Source organism: Condylostylus longicornis, unplaced genomic scaffold, assembly GCF_029603195.1.
Source record: "Condylostylus longicornis isolate FDR11 unplaced genomic scaffold, ASM2960319v2 ptg000040l, whole genome shotgun sequence".
NCBI classification, from domain to species: domain Eukaryota; kingdom Metazoa; phylum Arthropoda; class Insecta; order Diptera; family Dolichopodidae; genus Condylostylus; species Condylostylus longicornis.
The window spans coordinates 4035236-4051294 of NW_026578009.1; the positions used below are offsets into that span (position 1 = coordinate 4035236).

General features: G+C 23.2%; 1 protein-coding gene across 1 annotated transcript; it reads right to left on the reverse strand.

Moving 5' to 3' along the window:
• Positions 1-875: 875 nt before the first annotated feature.
• On the reverse strand, positions 876-14835 carry LOC129609547 (repetitive organellar protein-like). Its single transcript, XM_055521520.1, has 7 exons — positions 14605-14835; positions 5750-5925; positions 5580-5693; positions 5405-5524; positions 4952-5340; positions 4698-4883; positions 876-4620 (listed from the first exon to the last, which is right to left on the reverse strand). The coding sequence occupies exons 1-7, from the start codon at positions 14666-14668 to the stop codon at positions 990-992; spliced, it is 4680 nt and encodes a 1559-aa protein (XP_055377495.1). The 5' UTR covers positions 14669-14835; the 3' UTR covers positions 876-989.
• Positions 14836-16059: the final 1224 nt, after the last annotated feature.

The following is a 16059-nucleotide window of genomic DNA, read 5'->3' on the forward strand; positions in this document are numbered from 1 at the left end:
ATCAGAATTTAGATTTATATAGAAAAAAAAAACATTAATCAAACATCGTTCAAACAAAATTATGATATTGGAGATTTTTGAATGGCTTAATACATCTAAGTTCTATTGAGTACTCGTTCTATTGTATGTAAAATTTAGAATTTAGTATATTAATTAATTTACCACAAATTTATTAATGTTCTACACCCTCCGCGTTGATCTGACAATTATACAAAACTTACATCTGCAGAATTATATAAGAAATAATTTTGAGTTTGGCAATGAAACTTGGATAATTTCTAGCAACACTTATCGTAAAAGAATATGATCAAAAGTAAAACATTTGGGAAAATAATGTAGATGTTTCGAAAATTTATATGTATGTACTTAATTTAAATGAGTCTCATTTAAATGCAGTATGTTTTGCTTTTTCTAATGAATATGTTTGATTCTTTATTTTCTATGTATATCAAAAGAAAAAAAATTTTTTTTATACATGAGGCGCTCATCGCATTTGTGGCTTACTTGCAAAAATGACATTTTAAGTAAAATGCGATTGAAATGTTAAATATTTATTTTTTAAGAAAATTTTTAAAAGACAAAATTAAACTTATATCAAAATAGAGTGAAAAGAAGAATAAATTAAGTATTTTCAAAATATAGAACAATTCTTTTGACCAATACAGCTCTATTGAACATAATAACTCATTTTTGCAAAACTGTTGGATAGGCCACTAATGCGCTGAGCGCCTCACAAATACATGCAAATATACTAATGAACTTTTGAATCTTGAAACAATTTACATAGATTTAATAGAAAATTATAGAAAAAAAAAAAAATTCCAAAAGCTTAAATTTGCGACTATAATAAAAATCATTTTTCTTTTCAAATGAAATTCAAATTTATTTTGAGCTTTAACAAATAAAACGGCACTTAAATAATTTTTCCCTTAAATATTTTCTTTTCATTTTCGTTATACATAAGACAAAATATTAATTTTAACTTTATTTTAATCATTTTTACTGAAATATATATTACTATAACTTTTAGATTTTCGTTTTTCTATACTTTCAAAATCAACATTCTCTTTAGTATCATCGTATGCTTTCTCTTCATATCTTGAACTATATTGTAAATTATCGGAATCTTGATTTTCATTTTGAACATTTAAATTTTCATATGAACTATTTCTTTTATATATTGTATTTTTTCCAATTAATGTAGTATTATTGTTATTAGAATAATTATATTTTGTTGAAAATAAATCATCATTATCATCATAATCATTATTATATTTAGTACTATTTAAATTTGAACATTGCTCAGAGGAATAAAATGTTGTAACTTTTTTATATCTATTGTCATTTTCATTTTGAATAACTGGTGTTGTTAATGTTGATGGTGTTTTTGATAATAGATCATCAAATATTAAACTTTTTCTAGATAATGCATCTCGATGACATCTCTTTCGACGATTTACCTTATCATTTTCATCGCATAAATCATCAATAAATTTAATTGTATTTTTAATTGATTCTAATCTCTCTTTAAAATCGCTTTCATCTTTACGTGAAAAATATTTTCTATCGTATGTTTGATTTTCATAAGATGATCTCAATTTAATTTTATTCAAATCATTTTCATCATCTACTTCATTCATTTTAATACCATAACGATTTAAAATATTATTCTTACTTTCGATTGATTTATTAATTGAAATTTTATTATATTCATCGTTAAAACTAGAATCGTTTTTATATTCATCATATTTATTGAGAAATTTTTTACTGATATTATCCTTTGGTGATTCTAAAATTCGAACCGTTTTTGTACTAGGATAAATTATTTTTTCAGTTCCAATCATTGAAGGCTGTCGTGTTAAAGAACTTTTACGTTCTTTTTGATCTAATTCATCTAAATTTGTTAATCGAATTTTTGATAACAAATCTTCTGTTGCATCGTACTTATATGAAGAATCTTCTTTGAAACTCTTTAAATTTATATCATATAATGAGTCTTTTGAGCCATACAAGGAATCTTTAAGGCTTTCAATCGGACTAATTGATTTACGTAATGAATCTCTTCTTTTCTCTGTCGCTTGTTCCGGACTAATAAGCTTACGTAATGAATCACGTCTTTTTTCGATTTGTTCTGGCTTCTCAATGAACCAGTATTGATCATATTCTTCCGATTCGGATTCATAATTTTTCTTTTCAGAAATCAAATCACGATTTTTTGTCGATTTTTTATTTTCGTAATTAGTTTCTTCTTCATGAATATTTTTACGATTTTTGCTTTGGTCAAACATCTCTTTTTCTTCAAAATTAATGGATAAATCTTTAGTTATTTTAAAAATTTCATAATCCTTAGCTTTTGTTTCCCTTTTTTCCGGGCCTTGATCTAGTAATGAATTAGATTTTTCATGCAAACTTTTGATTTCTTCAACAATCTGATTCGAATTATTTTTATGAATTTCACAGTCATTTTTGTCTTCAGGGGAATACTCGTATCTTTTCAGTTTACAGGAATCTAAATCATCAAGTTTTTCTAAAATAATACGATCATTATGCTCCAAATTTTGTAAACTTTTTGAATTTTCTTTAGAAATTTCAAAATCATTTACAATTTCACGCTCAATTTTTTCTTCAAAACTTCTGCTCATTCTATTCGTCTGATAATATTTTTTATCACTAAGTAATAATTCATCATCGATCTCGTCGATAGTTCTTTTAGTTTCACCTAATAAAGATCCTAATTGTGGTTTCGTTGTATTACAAGAATTGTAGTCATTTTCATTTTCTATTGTGTCAATTTTTAATTCAATTTTATTTTTATCAATTACTTCATTACCATCGGCTGGTAAACTAGATGTATTACATTCTGATGAGCTCATTTCATCACCAATTGTTAAATCAATTTGATTGCTCTTCATAGTTTTTGCATCTGGGAATAATTCACTTAAATCGTCATCTTTAATTGGACTTGATTTAAATTTATCATCACTTTTTTCGGATACTTGTTGAATATTTTCTGAGCTTTCAGCTGGAGAAATAATATTATTTGATTTCTTCGAAAAACTGTCAAGAACTTTTGAATTTTCTTCAATTATTTTAAAAACATCATAATAAGTTCTTGTTTCTGATTTGGTTTTACCATCTTCTTCAACCCCATTTTTTGTGTAATGAATTCCCTCAAGATAATCTTTAACAGCATATTTTGCAAATTGACTGAATTCATTTTGAAATATATTATCAAAAACTTCATTTGTAACTCCTTCTTCTCCAATATTTGAGTTATCTTGATGCAAATCTTCACCTTTAGAAATTATCGGATTTGTTTTAAAATCCTCATCAGAAACTTTAGATTCTTTAGATGATTCAAATGGTAAAAATAATATCGACATTTTTTCCAAACTCTCCGATGATTTTGATTTGTCTTTTATATCAGAAGTAATCGATTCAGATTTATTCAAATTTGTTTCTTCATTTGTTGAATTTTCATTTTTTATATGACTCTTAAATTCTACTATCGGAGAAATATCATTTTTAATAGAATTTTCCAAAAACTGTGAATCACTTAAGTCTATATTTAGAGTTTCATCATTAATATTCACAATTTTAATTTCTTGATTTTGTGGAGGCGGATTGTCTATTAATTGTTCTTCTTCTAATGGGGTTTTTAAATATTTTTCTCTCCATTTTTCAATTTCTTCGAAATCGAATTTATCATTGAGTTCTTCTTTTTCTTGTATAACAATTTCATTTTTTAGGTTTTTATCGTAATTAGTTTCATAATTATTTTCATCACAGATAATATTTTCTGTGTCAGGTAACTTTGTGACATTTAATTTTAATAATAATACTTGATTATCGTTTTCTTCAACATTTTGTTCAATTTCATTTTCAGTTTCGCTAATAATGTTATTGCTAATATTACTGGCACTATACGAAGCAATTTGTTCCAATATTAAACTAACATTTTCGGAAGTTTCCTTTTCTGAATTTTTCATATCAATATTTGGCCAATTATCACATGTTTCATCAATACTATCCGAATAGTAAAGATTAAGAGAACTACATTCATACAAACTGTCATCATCGTTATCATCATTATCACATAAACTAGTGGTACTACTGCTATCACTTGATTGAATTATTTCATCTTTATTATTTATTAAACTATCTAATTGTTCTGGTTTAGGAAGTTGTTTTATATCAGGACTCTTTTTTGATTTCATATGACGATGATGAGGCATTAAATTATTATCTATTTTTTTGCTATGTTTATTTATAGTGATAATATGACTATCTTTACTGTTTTCATTTGATTTTAATAATTTTCTGCTATTGCTATTATTATTTTTGAGATTATTATTACTAGCATTAGACCAAAATTTATTTACGGTAAATGTTGCTGCCGTTTTTCCATCCAGGGCTTTTTTACCTAATGTAACTGCATTTAATTCTAAAGATGGCCGCCTTTTTAATTTTTCATATTGTTTTTTAAATACAGACATATCAATATTTTTTATATTAACTTTCTTGTTTGCATCCCGAATTGATTTTTGATTTAAAGTTGAATTAATCATTGACTGAGATGATGAAGGTATTGAAGCAGATCTTTGATTTAATTTATTTGGCCTGAAATTAAAATTAAATTTGTATAACAAATATGTAAGTTTGTAAGTAATATAATAAAAATAATCTTTTATATATACCTTTTATTACGTTCGGAAAGTTGTTTATGTTTGACACGTAAAACATGTAAATTAGAAATTGGTTTGAATCTTGAAACAATTCTAACTAATTCCGCTGGATCACACATACTTCCACTGCACAATCTTTGAAATAATATTCCCATATTACCATAAAAATCATCAATATTATTCATCTTTGCAACATATCTAAATAAAAATGAATTAAAAGGGAAATCTCATTGTCAACAATTATTATAATTAGAAATTATATATACTTTTCCATAATACTCCATATAGCTAAAGAAGTTCGGAAAATAACTTCATTTCCTTCTAAAAATATTAAATCCCATATTCGTAATAAACTAGGCATAGCTAAACATGTACAAAAAATTGTTAAAAACCATTGCATTGTAAAAAGGTTTGTTAGTGGGGGTTCATCATATCCTTGACCACTTTCTAAATTTTGAAGATGTGTAGCTAATTTTGGTAAATGTTCGAACATTAATTGCCTAAATACTGCCATATCAATTTGAAGTCCTACTAATGATTCACTATAATAACCGGGTGGAAGAATTCCTTCAAGTAGATATACCATAATTTTTAATGAATTTTCTTGTTCTTTCTCCATAATTTGAAGTATAAATGCACCAAGAACATTAAAACCCTAAAAGAATATAAAATAAGAATAATATAAATTCAAAATTTTATAGAATACACGTTTAAATTACCTGGCAATATCCCACTTTCGGATTCCATTGTGCATATTCTAATAATAAATGCTTTAGTTTTCCCTGATTTATAATACTGTTTGGGCCGGAACAAAATGCTGATCCAGTTCTATGAAGATCCTATAAAAATTTCAAATAAAAATCTATTTAAAATTGTTTTTGTTAGTTTTTAAACCTTAATTATTTGGTCTTCCATGTCACGATCTTCAACGTACATGCTTGTATTTCTTCGTTCTTGCCAATTAATACATTTTGAATGAAAATATTTTTCAGCTAAAGTTAACCATAACTATAAAAAGGATTTTTTTGATAATTTTTATTTTTATTTTTTTATTATTTAATTACCTCTTTTCGACGAGATTCTGGTATTCCGCGAGATTTCCATGCATAAAATTTCATTTCATCCAGCCATTCGTCAATATCTTTTGATCTTCTTTCATATATCAAACTAGGATTTGGTAAAAGCCTTCTATTTTCTCCTGCTACCTTTGTAGCTTTCTCCGGAATTTTTTGTTGTTTTTCTAAAATTTTATAAATTAAATTTTATTAAATTTTGCAAAATTTAAAAATTTCTAAAATTTTATTGATTCTTTCTATAGTCTTAATTTCAAATGACTGAGAAATTGCAAAAAAAAAAGTGAAAAAATCTTTTTAAAACTTGGGAGTTTCTTCTTTTATAAGATTAAGACAGAAAAACCAATTTTAATTCAATAAAAACGGTGAAAAAGTGAAAATGTCACCTTTTTTCCCCCGACATCCTGTAATTGGTTTTTCTATATAACATTAATTTTCCTTAACCTTGTAAATGACATATGTTTTGTTTAACCACGCGTTACTCTTACTTTAAAAGAAAACCTAAAATGTAGGGATCAAAGTGATTAACCCAAATCAAAGGATACACCAATTTCAATTATAAAATATACGTTTATGATCCGCATGTGTTTACATGCTTATATTATAAAAGCTTTTTGTGTACATGCATGTATGAAATTTTAATATTTTCTTAAAAAATTTATATTTTCCATTCATATATATATGTCATATATAATAATATTTATTTAGTTAAATGTGTATTCAATGTGTTATACATATGCACACAAGAGAAGATGTAATTGTATAAGTATGTATGTGTAAATAAAATTGATTTCATTCAAGGAACAAGCGAAGACAATTAGATAATGGGAAAAAAAATCATGACAAAATTATTTTTGCTTTAAGTGTAATTAAAGTTCGAGGTGACGATTTTTATTGATGTGAACAATAGCTATGTTCAAAAATTTTGAAATTTAATTATATTAATTAATATCCGTATATCGTATATTCTTTTGAATAATAATTTTATTTTAAGTTATCATAAAGAATATTAAAGTAAAAAATATTTAAATAACTTTCATTAAAATGTTTTTATAAAGTTCACAAAATATTGCATATTTTTAGGTGACTCAGTCAAAATTTAATATTTTTAATATGATTTTAACAAAAATTTAACCATTATTTCTAATTATTTAATTAGTGCAATAATTAAACTAGAAAGCTCCAGGGAAATTTATATGGATTGCGGTGGAAAAAGAAGAACAAAACAAATAAAAAAATTCAATTTTGATCTTTGCTCAAATTCAATACCCCCATTTATTTATTATCTTAACTCAAACCTTTTTTAAATGGCTTTTAAAGGATGTGTAAACACCTAGGACCTGTTAAATAAAAGATGTACATATTTCGGAAACCTTTTTAATGATATACTTGGTCATGCAGTATATTTGATGAAAATTTTAAAATTTTTATCAGCCCTGCCTGTCAAGAATTCAGTAAAACTACCTTGTTCGTAAGGTACTAAATTCAGATAGTTGGCCATTTTTTATCATTTTCAATATCGATCTACGAGCAGTAATAATATACATCTGTAAAAGATTTTAAGTAACAGGCTCTTTGCGTTCCTTAATGGCTCGCTTCAACAAAACACTTAGAATTTAATTATAAGCTAAACCCCTTAAAAGGTCATTCGTATTTCTTTTTTCGGAAATATCTACATCACGTCGGAACTAACTGAATATACATCCCATATTATATTACGAATTTCTATGTGATAACAGTTTCTAATAGGTTTTTGAAAAGGATCATAAAAGCAATATCTCGTTCTTTTATGGCTTTAAAATTTTGTATTCTTATACGTTTATACTTATATACATATATATCGAATTCTCAGATATTTTTTTTAAGAATAAACCCTTTAATCTCTTTCAGTTTAAGGTAAATTACAAATCTACATCCAAAACGTAAGTGAAGGCTGAATGAAAATAAAAAAAATTTAAAATATCAAAACGTTCTCCATTTATAAATGCCATTTTTAACTTAAGGATTTAACTTAAATAAAATGGAAATTCGAATCATTCCTTGGTTTCTTAAATTACAAATAAATTCGCAAAAAAAAAAACAACAATTGTACACATATTAAACATTTGGTATTAATTTTTTTAATGAAATTTGTGTGAAAATGAAAATTTATCAGTGACCTTCGTTATTTTTCAATATAATCAAAATGTTTTAAATTAATATTATAATTATATGTATACGTGTATATATTTATAATTAAACATAAATGTCAGAAAGGGAAGCATTCCCTTAAAATCAAAGTTATAAATGATAAGTGTACCTGTACCCGTGCTATATATTTTATGTTTGAAGTAGCAGGCTCGTATTGCCAAGGATATTTTTACATTACATTGATTTATGTTAATTACTTTTATTCTATATAAATATATTCTTACATTTTATCTTGTATATAGATAATGTAATTATTAAAATTTCGTAAAATATCAAAGAATATCCAGCATATCCATACTATTTAACTCCATACTATATACATCCAAGTAATTATAGCATTCTATTATACAAAAACGATTTCAAATTAAGGATAATAAATTTACATAAATAAATATTGATAATATTGCATTTCCCAACTTTATACACATATAAATATATAATGTATAATTTTTGTATATAACCTTAATTTATAATTTTCGCCTATCATCTCAATCAAGTATGGGGTATATACATACATTTTGAACTTTAACATTGCACATAAATTGATTTTTATATTGATATTATTAAATTTAACTTTTGTCATAAATTTCTATAACAATATACAAAGTAGGTGTTAAATGGAAATATTTTATTTACACACATGCATATATTATACATATATTTATTATACACATATCTGTTATTATATAAGTTACTCGTAATTACTAAGTATAATGTTTCCAAGTTATTTTTATAATCGACAATAATATGGAAAGTTCATAGTCACAAAATTATCGTTAACTATGATTTATCTTATCGTGAACTATCACATTTGTAATATTATATACATATATAAGTATATTTAGTAACATATATATAAATATTATTTGTTGATCCAGGGCAATTCTGAGGTATTAAAAGGGAAAATTTCAATTTCTTAGTAAAAATGAAATACAAAATTTTTTTGCATTTTTTTATTATTTTTTGAAAAATTCACAAACATTTAAAAATTATTTTATTAGTTTTGTATTAACATACAGAGAATAGAAATCTGTTATATAACATGAACTTCTCTTAGAGATTGAGCGCAATAAAGAATAAATATTTTAAATAATGAACAAAAATTTAAGAAAGCAAAATCTAAATGCTTATATGCATACTGTTTATAATCTCTATTTCTATAAAATGAATAAAATTCACTGTAGTTGAGTGTATGTTTAGGAATAAGCTCTTAAATTGATTTTTTATTAAAAAATTTTCTATATAGAGAGAGGAGAAGTAGCTAACGCATAAACATAACAGCCATCTACAGAGATAAGTGTATTTAAGCGATTCCTTCTCTCAATCATATTATATAGGACATTTAAAAAAGAGGCACAATTACACCATGGTGTATGGTTATCGCAGTTATATCCAATTCACAATAATGTAATTTGATTACATTTCAGAATACCAACATCATATATCTTCTCTTCAATAAATAATAAAAAATAACTTTAGTAATAATTAATTATTATGCTGTATTAATAATTACATACGTATATTACATCAATTTGTTTGTGCCGCCTTTTATGTACAAAGATGACGTAGACTATATTTTAAATGTACACAATCACATATTGTTATTTTTTAATAAAATCAATTCATATTTAATAAAATAATGTATTCAATAATGGCACAATTCAAAAAAACAACATTTTCAGAAATTTAGGAATATTATGAATGCAAAGTCTTCTTTACTATTGTTATATGAAAAATTAGACTATTCCTTTAAAAATATAAACAGCTTCAATTTTAATGTTGTCGATTTTTCATGATAAGCATTATATACATTTTGACCTCGATTTGCGTCTACTAAACGCTTCTGAAACGTTTGATATAAGAAAGAGAGATTTAAATCGAAACAAAGAATTTCAAAAACCAATATGAACTTATTTTTGTATAAACCTTTGTGTGCAGTAGGAGCTTTTATAGCAACATGTTTTGTTTTCCTGTAAATCTAGAAGTCATTCAAAATATTTCAAAATTTTAAAGCCATTGTGAATTAAAATCGATCATTTATTAAAAAGAAAATGAATTCTGTCGGAAAAAATGTTGTGTAAATCGTAAAAATGATGTAGAGTAATTAAAATGAGAAGAAATCGGTATAGTTTACAAAAGAAAAAATTGTTAATCGAAAAGGTTTAAGGTGCATATGAACGTATTCTCTTCTTATAACAATAATTTAAAATTCTTAAATTTTTGATTTATTTCATTTTACAATTACATATATGTATAAGTATGAGCTATATGAAGAACATTTTTAAAAATAATATTTACATAATAAAATCTAAAAAATAAGAGAAAAACAATTTTTCATTCATCAAACAATTTCTTCGAATTTCTGTTGGCAACGTGAAAGCTGAATTTTCTTTGAATTTTTTATAAACAAATATACATATACATATATTTGTATACCCACTCGTGTTTGTTAAATATTTATATTTTAAAATAATGCAATTATATAAAATACACAAGATATACATATATTATGTATAGCTATGCTTCAAAAAGAATGGATAAATGGATTTTTAGTTTTTAAAAGGTTCACTACGCAGTTTTTTATACTTTTATTATCATATAATATCTTTATATCATACTGTATGCATCTGTATATAATTTAAATATTTATGTATATAAATATGTATATAAAGTACTTGTGTATATTATGTACAAAATAAGTTCAAAAACAAAAAGGTATACTCTCTAATATGGAAAATAATTTTTTGGCCCAATTAATTTTAATTTAATTATAAGCGTAATGACTTGGTTATAATACATTTAGCCTCAAGCAAAAAATTTATTATTAAGACAGGATGGTCCCACAACTAATATTAAAGCGGTTATTTTCGTGTGAGTAAAGCAATGAGAAGTTGAACGCGTACGTTTAAGAGTAGTTTTGAATAGTTAAAAAATTAGAATTAAGAAATATTATCTGACAAATATTTATAACAGTTTTGAAATGGTTAAGGGTAGAACAATATCATGTTCACGTTTTTTGTTTTCTGTTTATAAAACTCCATAACGGTAATGTTAATATACATGTTAGATTTACCGTTTCCTATTAATAAAAGAATCCCGAAAATTGTTTACATAAATTATTGAACTTTATCTAACAAACAATACGTGTGACTGACATAAAAATTATGAATTGCAAAATTGTAGAGGAAAAAGTAGCGATAATCATGTTTTTTTGAAATATTTTCAATTTCCTAATCCAAAGTATTATGCTAAAGCATTATTTTCCGGAAAACGGTAACTCTAACATCAATAATTAGAATTGCTATTATGTAATTCTGTTTACTGAGAAAAAAAAGTTGCACATTGATCTTACGTCAACTGCTTCGAAGCTATTTCGAATATTTGTTGGACAGGGTTTTTTTAAATTTTAAACCTTTGAAAATATTCCAAGATTTCTGAGTTCCCCAATTCGTATCATTTATTTCTTTAATAACACATTGAATGGCTTAACACTATTACCGGACCACTCTGTATAAAAAGAGAGTGAATGGTTATAGAGAATTAAATTCTAAATAAAGGATATTTTCATATTATTATTTTTATATAGTTGATTTTTTCCTCTTTGTGTTTTCTTTTCTTTTACGTTTTCATACAAATTTTCTTCAATAAAAAAAAACCAAAAAAAAAACCATTATTTTACTCTTTTTTTTTTCTTTATTGTTTTATTCTTGTATCCAGTTATGTTGTTTTTTCATAAAAATTTCAAAGGAATTTTAATTTTTATTATTAAAAGAAAAAAAAAGTATTTTATTCGAATGTATGAAAAAATTTTTGAACAAGATTCTTTAAAAATCATATATATACCTACTACATAAATATGTACAATATGTATATATATACTAATAAAATATTATCCTAATTATGTCTGATACTCTGATATATAAGATTACTTAAAAATTAATAAAAAAAAAAATAAAACATAAATGGAATACTAAATTTAATATTCAATGTATATGTAGGCGGCAAAATATTAAAATGGTATACTACACTGTACTTGCATATCCTGTTTGGGAAAAACCGAAAAATATTTTTAAAAGGGATATCATAAATACATGAATTACGCATACATGTGTGTATATGAAATAAACTGAAATGATTTTATAAATAAAATAAACTCCCACATTAATGCAAACACAAAATGTTATTGAAACATAAAGAGAATTAATATGAAGGAAAAATTAAAAAAAAAAACAATAAAATTTTTATAAATAATTAATAAGATTTATTAATTATATATAGATATAAGGAGACAATAATCTTGTAATGTACTTAAAAAATTTTAAAAATTTTGTTTTTTTATTAAATAATTAAACAATTAGAATTTAAGCTACCTACATTTTATTTTATAATACAAAATTGATTTAAGGTCAAGTTATCATGAACTTTACAATACATAGAGAATACAATGGAAAAAAAGAGATAGTAGTTTCTCTTTAAATTTGAAATTTATAATTATAATATTATGTATACCTATGTGACCTATGTCACTAATTGTGAATAATAGTTTAAATAAAACCAAAAAGACCTCATAAAATATATACGAGAATTTGTTCATTTTTAAAACAACCCTTTAAGAAAATGGTTAAGAGCTACGTAATTTAAATATGAAATATTAATTCTTATTTCTACGTTATCACTGGTATCGACATTAACATAACAGTTTACTAGAACGCTAACATCTCTTTATAGAAGAGAGGAAAATCTTTTTTGGTTTAATATTTTGAAAGTAAATACTTAAGAATTTTTTTCATTAATTTGAAATTTTGTGTAATGTCAACAGTTCATTTACAATATACGAGTATTAGGCGAATAATGCAATTTTTAATATAAAATGAAAATTAATAATTTTATTTATTTCAAGTTTTGATTTTTTCATTGATTTCAATACACAAATAATTATTAAAATTTGAGTATTTAGTGCTAGATTATAGAAATTTTAATTTATATTAAACTAAATTCGAATCATTAGTTAGCATTTAATTCAATTCAAGTATTATTTATTGAATTGAACTTATGTTGTATTTAAAGAGATCTTATATTGTATTTTAAATAAATTTTATGATTGACTTAAGAAGATAGACATAAACTAATGAACAATAAATTTCTTTCAGAAATTTTACTTATACAGAAATTATATGCTAATAATTTTAAGTTATATTTAAATAGAACATTATCAGAATTTAAATATAATAATAATTGAATTCGAATAAAATTTTATTAAAATTTATGAATTTTAATTAAATACAATGATTATTTTAGAATGTAAATTACATATTAATTGTATATACACTATAAATACATTGCATACATAATATAATAATTGTATAATTATTTGCGGAAACATATTAGCTATGATATTATTATTTCTATTAAATTTAAATAATATAGAAAACAAATATTTTTTTTTCCTGTTAATTATCATTATTTTTAGAAAAATTTTAATTTTTTTTGTTAAGATATCAAATTTGAGTACAATATTTATATATATGAATTATAAAACGTACCAAAAAATTTAAACAGTTCTACTTATTCTTGTGAGTTCACGCTATTTATATATGGAATTATTTTCTAATTAAAGAATTCTTTTTGTTGCCTCTATGTATATTATATGTTTTATTTTTACTTAACCTTTTTCAACATTATAATATTAAGTATTTAAACATAAATAAAATTATTATTAATAAATTTTATATATGTATTATAAAATATTCAATTTTTTTCATAAAGGTATATACAATTAAGTAAAAAGCATAATATTCTAATATATATATATATATATATATATATATTAGTAGTGGAATATATATTGTATATATATACAATCAGGCATATTAAATATTCATATAAAAATAGATGTTAAAACAAAAAAAGGCGAAAACTCTTAAATATTAAATTAATATTGTATAATTAAATTTCTGTTTAAATTTTTGAGATTCTAATAAAAATCAAATCTTTATGTATAATAAACAGAATAAATAAACCTTTGAACCCCGCAAAGAATACATGGATAATCAATAGAACAAAACAAAAAAAAAAAAAGAGTAAATTAAATTTCCAAAAAAGAAGAGCAAAAAAGAGTTTGTATATTCTTTATTATGCACTATATCTGGGGTCTAACCTTATAAATCGAGACTATCAGAAATCTTTGAAATTTCATACATATATTATGTTAATATATACATATAAATATTGTATATATATATAAAATAGTGTGTGTATGAAAATATCGCGTTGTCCTTCATAACAAAAAAAAAAAAAAAATTTTTTTTTTTCTATTTTTATTTTTTTTATTTTTTATTTTTTTCTTGGTGTTTTTTATATACTACATCTACTATAATATTGTATTTTCTATTTGTTCTTAAAAATGCTTTTAACATATAAACCTCAATATCAATGGTATATAAACTCATATACATACATACTCATATACATTGTATGTATATCCTTATCTTAATTTCTATTAGCGATAAAAAAAAAATTTGCATATAGTAATCAATAAAAAAAAAAAACAAAATGAAAATATTTTAAGGATTTTTTTTTTTCATTTCGTTTATTATTGAATTTCCCCCAAAAAAAAAAAATTCTGAATGGATTTTATTAATTTTTGTTTCTTTTACCTTTTTCATCTTCGTCATCATCTTTATTTACTGATTTTGTTGTAGTATCCTCTACAGATTTCATAATTTAATAAAAATTTTTTTAATTTTAATTTTTTAATTATTAAATTTATGGAACATTTAATTTTCAGTAACATAACACTTATTCTCTAGAAAGGAATTTACAATGAAAGCACAAAAAAAAAAAAAATGAAAAGAAGAGAAAAAAAATTTCTCTTCTTTGTTAAATTTTTCTTGTTTTTCTTATTTTGTTTTTCTGTGGTTTTTTTTTCTAACAGGAATTCATTTAAAGGAATAATTTTTGAAAATTATTTCAAAATTTTTATTAATTTTTTGTTTTCATACATAATTTTCTCTTTTTTATTTTTTTTTAATCACTAAATTTTTTTTTAAAATTAAAAACATAAAAATTTTTTTTTTTTGTTTTTTTGTAGTTTGACACACACGACTTTGAAAATAGCACTAGAATTAATATTGTTATAAAATGTAAGAAGACAACAGCAACAGAAAAGAAAGTAATTTTCTGTATGTATGTATATATGTAGGTATACCTACGAGTTTTATATCACATAATTATTATAACAAATTGTCAATATTTGAAAATTGATTTGTGAGCATGCGTCATAATTGTCTCGTGTAAATGTCAATTTCATTAAAGAAAATAATAAAGTTTTCTTCTGTTTTTTTTTTTTTTTTTTTCTTTTTATTTTTTAATTTTCTTTTATGGTTTCATTCTTTTTGTTTATAAACTGTATTTTTCAATGTTTTGTTTTGCTCCAAAAAAAAAAAAAACAAAAATAGGAGAAATTCAATGTGTTGTTTTTATGTTCGTATATATATATATATATATATATATGCAATGTGTTGTCGAATACATACATACATACATATATACGAATAACCTTAAAAGTCACTATTAAGTTCTTTGTTACATTTATATTAATAATATAAATTGGTGTATGGAAAATAAGGGCGCCAAAGTTATTTATAGTGTTAGGATTTTAGTAGAAATAATCTAAATGATATGTCAAATATTAATTTGTGTCATTTCACAAAAAAAAAAAAAAAAAAACATATTTTTTTTTTAGGATCATTATATTATAACTCTTCGTTTTTTTAAGTAGATTAATTGAAAATATATTATGAAAAATAAGATAGGAAATGGAGTAAAAATATGTTACGGATCTTCACGTAATGGCTCACTCAAAATATGCAATTTGCAATTGTTTGATTACTTTTACTTGTATTTCATATATGAGGGGCTCAGAAGCAGAGTGGCCTAAGCCACAACGTGATTTATGCAACTTTGCTTTTGAAAAATCAGAAAATTTTTATAAAATCAGAAAATTTTCACGAAAGCAAAAGTACTTTTGTGAAAAATAAATAAGAAAAAAGTTATTTTCTTAAAAGTTAAGAAAAAGAAAACTAATATCACTGATTTTAGAAGATGTACAT